This window comes from Gavialis gangeticus, unplaced genomic scaffold, assembly GCF_001723915.1.
Source record: "Gavialis gangeticus isolate Ggan-Ray unplaced genomic scaffold, GavGan_comp1, whole genome shotgun sequence".
NCBI classification, from domain to species: Eukaryota; Metazoa; Chordata; order Crocodylia; family Gavialidae; genus Gavialis; species Gavialis gangeticus.
The window spans coordinates 67,854,246-67,860,657 of record NW_017729033.1 but is presented as its reverse complement, the minus strand read 5'-3'; the positions used below and the strand labels follow the sequence as shown (position 1 = coordinate 67,860,657).

The 6,412-nt window shown below is 40.8% G+C and overlaps 1 protein-coding gene across 1 annotated transcript in view; it reads right to left on the bottom strand.

Annotated features, from left to right (window-relative positions):
* Window positions 1-1,360: 1,360 nt before the first annotated feature.
* LOC109303648 (coiled-coil domain-containing protein 110-like) overlaps window positions 1,361-6,412 on the bottom strand; it is a 58,741-nt gene continuing 53,689 nt past the window's right edge. Inside the window, exon 6 of the mRNA XM_019525857.1 lies at window positions 1,361-1,466. Within this exon, the coding sequence (XP_019381402.1) occupies window positions 1,361-1,466 (106 nt within the window). The remainder of the gene's footprint in view (window positions 1,467-6,412) is intronic.

Genomic DNA, 6,412 nt, shown 5'->3' with positions numbered 1-6,412 from the left:
AGGGATATTAATTGGCCACATCTACACAAACCACTGACCACACAGTTATTTAGTACTCGTTTATATAGCTGTTGGCCTGTACAAATACTAAATGTGCAGTAACTGGAGTTACTGTGCAGTAGTGCCAATGAACAGCTTTTTTGTGACACTGACTGAGCAGTAGCCCGAGACTACCGTGCAGTAGCATCCTGTCAGAGTTTCTGCCATGCAACGCTACTTCGCAGTCAGCATCTTGTGTAGACACGGCCACCGTATATCAGCAGATCCACTCTTGTTAACCTGCCTGTCCACTCAATCCGCTCCAAGTGGAAACTAAACCAAAACAATTTACCCTTCAATGAAACAACTGTTAGATTACTGCAGTAATTTAGTTTTCAGGCCAACAGTTGCGCTGAGACTGCAGAGTCCAAACCTTTTTCTCCTTCTAAAGCATAGGCACAAAAACAGAAGAAGTCAAGTTGGTGTCCTGTTGCCATTAAATGTAAAGCCTTTGGTTTTCTCTTTCTCAGCTCCTGCTGCCCCTCAATCCCCTGAAGCTCCTGTGTGTCACCTGCCTCTTCACCTATGTCTCCTACCCCCCCTACCAGTAAGATTATTGCCTCCCATTCTGGCTACTTTATGTCCTTTCTAGTAACAAAAAGAACACCAGGAAAGCTGGTGTAACAGGAATAATAAAGATTTATCAGGCAGAAGAACCATCAACCTGCCTAGGGCTAGTGTAGCCAGCTCAACTGCTCACTTGTTGCCAGAGCTGATGCAAAGATGGCTTTAGGCCACCATTCTCTCCTCCTTCCCAAGTGTAATGCAGCCAGACCTAACGGTCTGGCCTGTGGATCAAAAAATAATCATGGGGCTGAAGGTATGAGGATATTCATATTATTCTCCTACTGATGGGACGAGCCTTTGTAGAAGCAAATAACTGACATGAAACTTGATGCAAAGCTGACTGGGTTTTGGATCAGATAAGCAGTGAAATTTCATAGGGTACGCAGCAGTGATCATTAATCACTGCAACATGTTTGCATTTCACAATTTTAATAAACTATAAATGACAGCTAAGGGCTAGTTTGTTGTTGCCTACTGTGCATTCTGTTTCTAGAACAGCTTTACTGCCAGTCCTGGGGTTTTTTTTACCTGAGTCAAAAGAAGATATACAAATTGAAATATTTTCCTCCTCCCACATATAAACAGAATATGGAACAACTTCAAACTACTATTGGGAAATACTTACAATTGCAGTTTATAAATTAGTAAAGCAGTATTTTACGCTTGGCTTTTAGACTGACATTACCTTTCAATCTTCTTCATTATTACATCGTACCTTATCTTGTGTAACTAACTTACATTGATGTCTAACTCATTATGTATGGATTTCTTCTGGAAATGTAGTTAATTCAAACATGGCTGCAGTCTTATAGCAAATGTTTAGAACTCCTGCTTTCAGCACCTTTCCATATGTGTTATACCTGTAACATTTAATGTCATTTTTCAGAAGGATTTTGGTTTTTTATAAATACCAACATTTTAGTTACTTATTTTGTGTATTCAGTTAGGTTCTTCTACTGTGCAGAGGGCAAAGGAATAATGTAAATTTAAATACATGTTTTCTGTAGTTCTAGTTGCCGGTCACCTTGGGGACTGTCTTAGATCCCAAGTTTGCTAAGACTTAAGCAGTGAAGTTTACTTATGCTGATTAGTCTTGACTGGCAGTGATTGCAGGATTCAAGCCTTACTGCAACTGTATCTGTAAAGGCATACAAACATGCATGCACATAAATATTGTAAGATATTTAATACAGACATTCAAGTGCAGATTGCAGTGTCTCTAAGCGTTAACTAACTCATGTCAAATTGCTAAAACTAACAATAAATCTTGCTTCTAAACCATGTCTTTACATATATGTCCTATCATTATTTTTTACTGGGGACTAATGCACAAACTTCCTGCATGACAAAAGACAAACCAATATACTTGTGTGTTACCATAACTGAAGCCAGTGGAGTTTTTAACAGAGGTCCAATTAAATGGAGCTCCTAGACAAGACAAATCCAAAGGCCTATCTAAAAAATATGTCCCTCACAAATATCTATTTCTTGTAAATACAAGCTGAACAAATGGTTAAGAAAAATAGTGGAAATTTTTGTTGGTGGGTAAACAACATTTCCACCTTGTTCATTCTTGAAAATAGTTCAATATGGAATTTTAACAAAGAACAAGTTCTACCTGAACCTTCAACAGAATAAGAAATGGGCTACACACTTCACCTACAAAAATACTTCTATATGTCTGTAAACATAATTAGTTTTTAGCTAGATGTGAAGATGTTCAGTAAGATAGGTCCAAAATGTACATTATCTTAAGAAAAGAGGGTGGAGAGGAAGACATGAACATTTGTATGAAAAAAAATCTTCAAAGGGGGCAAGGTTTACCATGAGCCAGAGCAGAGATGTCTTCTGTCTTAAATGGTTAAATATCAGCTCTTAGATTGAGAAAAATAATGGTAGAAAAACACTGAAGTTGACAGGACAGTTACCTCAAAACTTTAATTGTGGCTCAAAAATATTACTAGCCAAAGATGAGCAAAAATACAGAAGAAGCCTGTTTTATGGTTGTGCTATCTTGTAATCTTTCCACACTAACCTCTTCTTCTCTTTTGAACAAGAACTCTGAAATTAAAATAACTTCAGAAGAAAACATCAAAGGCAGTATCTTCTCATGGCTGAGGCAAAAAATGAAGTGATAGAAGAGAAGTTTTCTGAACTCAGTGGTTGGCTGGATAAACTGAAGAAACACTGGGAAAGTCAGAGACAATAAAATACAGGTGAAGAACAACGTGGGGGCAGTCTGGATATACCAATTTCCAGGTATGACAGGCAGATATTTGTGCATAAAACTATCTAGCCTTAACTGTATCATGCTGTAAAGTATCTGTGTCTTAGCACATGCACTGACAATACTTGAACTCGTAATGAAAAAGTCAGTGACAGAAACAGCGTGGGAAATCAACCCAGATTCCTTATCTGAAGCCCAGGGCAGGCATTCTGTGAATGGCAAGCTATTCAAAATATTCATAAAGAGAAAAACTTTCCTTTCCGTAAGCTAATGGCCAATTCATTATACAGATAATGCTAAACAAGCAAACACAAAGCTAAACCCTTTTTTGATGACTGAAGAAGTAAAGAAGCACTTTACGTTCCTCCGCTTATATTCCAGGAAGCACAAAAATCTGGGGGCAGTGTGCCAGGCATTGTATCAAGCACCTCTTACAGGATGGTGAACACCCTTAACATTCAATGACGCCAGTAAGAACCCAGGGCTCTCATTTCATTCTAGGCATAGATCCAAACTACTGCTAAAGGCAAAGAAAAGTGCTGACAAAAAGGCTTGCAAGTCAGAAATGATGATAACTAGCCTCTTATCTTCTACATGAAAAGATACTACCTTTTAATATTTGTGAAAATGCCACTTAACCCTTGGAGCTCCCTCACACCTTCATGCTGTTTCTTTTTTTTTAATATCAGTATTCTCAAAGCAGTAAAATATACTAGTGTAGATAAGTCCTTACTGATGTTTCACTGGCTTAATATGTGCCTTCTACTACACCACCTGCTTTTCTACCACCTCCTTTCTCAATCCCTATATGCCTGTTACTAAGGCCTGTGTCACCTGAACCTGAGTGTCATTTTGACTCAAGCTTCTCCCTAAGTGCTCATACCCAGAATATATCTACAGTTGCTAATTTCCTTGCTGCCTATGATTTTTAAAGCAGTGTTTCTGAACCAGGGTGAGGGTAAGGTGCTGCCAGATCTTTTGAAGGATGCCAGAAGATGAGGAGATAAACATGACTCATGCTTATCTGCCAGCTCTGCCCCGCCCTTCCGTGCTCTGTGTATGAAAGAAAGCATGGCAATAAATAAATTAGTTTCTGAAATGGGGTGATACTCAATTTACAAAAGTTATGGAGGGGTGCCTTAAAGCAAACAAGGCATGCCTTAAGTCTAAAAAGTTGAGAACCACTGCTCTAAGGCATGGTCCTTTCTATTTGTCTATACAGTTAGAACTCTGTTCTGGCTGAGACCTGACTACAGCTGAACAGATTTGAATAATTACCATTTGTGTGTCACATGTAACATTCTTTTAATACATCCCAGAATGAGATTTGCCTTTTTTTAATAACTGCATCATGCTGTTGACTCTCATTTAGTCTGTAATTCACTACGAACCCCACATCCTTTTCTGCTATATAGCTGCCTATGCAGTTATTCCCGATTTTCTTTATATTTGTGCATTTGATTTCTCCTTCCCAAATGTAGGTTCTTGCAACTTCTATGAAAGTTGCAAAAAACATTCTATGCATATTGGGGAAAACTATTTCTCCAGTTAATCGAAGTTACTTTAAATTTGGACCCTGTCCTCCAGAGAGCTTGCAATCCCTTCCTCTCCTCTGGTGTCATCTGCACATTTAATGTGTGCTCTGCGTTCCAATGTTCAAGTCTTTAATAAAAATACTGAATGCAAACAGGGTCCAGTACAAACACCTGTGTAAACTGAAATGCTGCCTTAGTGTAGCTGAAAACCTTGGTAACTACTTCTTGCATGTGTTTTTTCAAACATTTGTGTTTTTCTTCATTTCTCCAAGAGAGAGTTATGGCATGAAGTCAAGGCATATTGTATCTAGTCTTCTGTCTTATCCACTAAGCCTAATTTCTACCAAATAAATAAATTAGACTGATTTGATATAAATTAGACTAAATGGATATGATTTATCTTTGAAAAATCTGTTTGGTGTTTTTTCTTTGTTTTGTTGTCATCTCATCCTCTAATTGTTTACGAACTGGCATAAGTACTTTGTTCTTCTCTCTAGTCCTCTGTGATTTCTCCTGTCCTCGTGACTTCTTGAAAATAATTGCTAATGTTTAAGATAGTGCTTTGACTAGTTCCTTAAGGGAACTACAGAAGAGCACTGAACTGACAGTAGGGGCTGGTCTTTTGACACTCTCTGAGAATGACTCCAATCCCTTTCCCCTGCCAGATCCATCAGTCTGCTCTCTGTTCCCTACCTTCTGCCTGATCTGCTTGCTCTGCTTTTTGTGGCCATTCCAGATGTAGTACTTTAAGAAAACTTGATGCATATGCTCAGTCATCCCTTGGGGGGGCAAATCGGGGTGGCTGCCCCAGGTCTTGTGCTTTGGGGAGCCCCGCAGACAGAGCCATACAGGCCCTGAGGAAAGCACCATTGGCACATGCCAAGGGCATAACCAGTCTGCATGGCTGCTGTGCACTGCTAGCTCCACACTCCAGCCGCTTTCCACTCCCCTCGTGCTCCAGCCACTTGCCACCCTGCCCCCCCGCACAGGCCCTGTACACGCTGATATGCCTCGGGCTCTGCACACCCCTACGCGTCTGTTAAAGACATGGGCCTACAGTCCAGAGTGAGCTAATGTGCTTCCAGCTCAATTTTCCCTTTGCTTTCGTACTCTCTGTCCACAGCCTTGCCTCTACTAATCATTACAATTTCAAGGCTACTCACCAATGGGGATTTGATCACTGTGCTATCAAGCAAGCTCTCTCAAGGTCCTGGGCCAGCCCCGACTGGTAGAGCCTTGACTGTATCTGAGATGCAGGGAACTTGTCTGACTTTTTATAGCAAAATACAATCTTGATAGTGAGAGACAAACATCCCTGCAGTGGTAGTAGTTTCTCTTACAATCCTGCCATGCTTGTTCTAGCATCACCTAAAGTCTCATGTCCAGCAGGGGATGCTTCCCTCAGGCAACACCAGGGGCTGCTTTGGAAAGGACAGGGATGCCCTCTCTCTCTTTCCCAGATTGTCTGCTCTTAATGTTGCTCCTATTGATCCCTAGCCAGAAAGGAGTAAACTGGGATGAGAGAATGGGGTGGAGGAAGCGGGTGGGGAGAAGGAAGGAAATGGGGATAACACGCAGTTTCACTGGAGCCCCACCAGCTAAAGGAAGGCTGGCAAGATGGGAGGGTCTCAGAGAACTGGGCATCCCCTGGAGCCCCTGCTTCCTTTACTTCTTGTCACTCCAGCTTAATGCTGTTTGGAGCCCCTATCCCAAAGAATCGGGGTGAGGCTCACTGGTTGCTCCCTGGTCTCATTTGAGATCAATCTGGACACAGAAATAAACTTACTGACATGTTTCACGTTATGGTTACTATGGCTGTTTTTACACGGTACAGGCAGTCTTCGACTTACAATGTTTTGAGTTACAACGTTTCACACTTACAGCTTTTAAAAATTGACACCCTGTTTCAACTTTATGATGTCAGTTTTGACTTACCAATGTTTGATCTGATACAATGCCATGCCAGTGAACAAGTTTGCTACGTCGCCAATCTCCCTGGAGAACGTCTGTCCAAACTTCCTTGGACACTTTGTTTAAGAAAGCA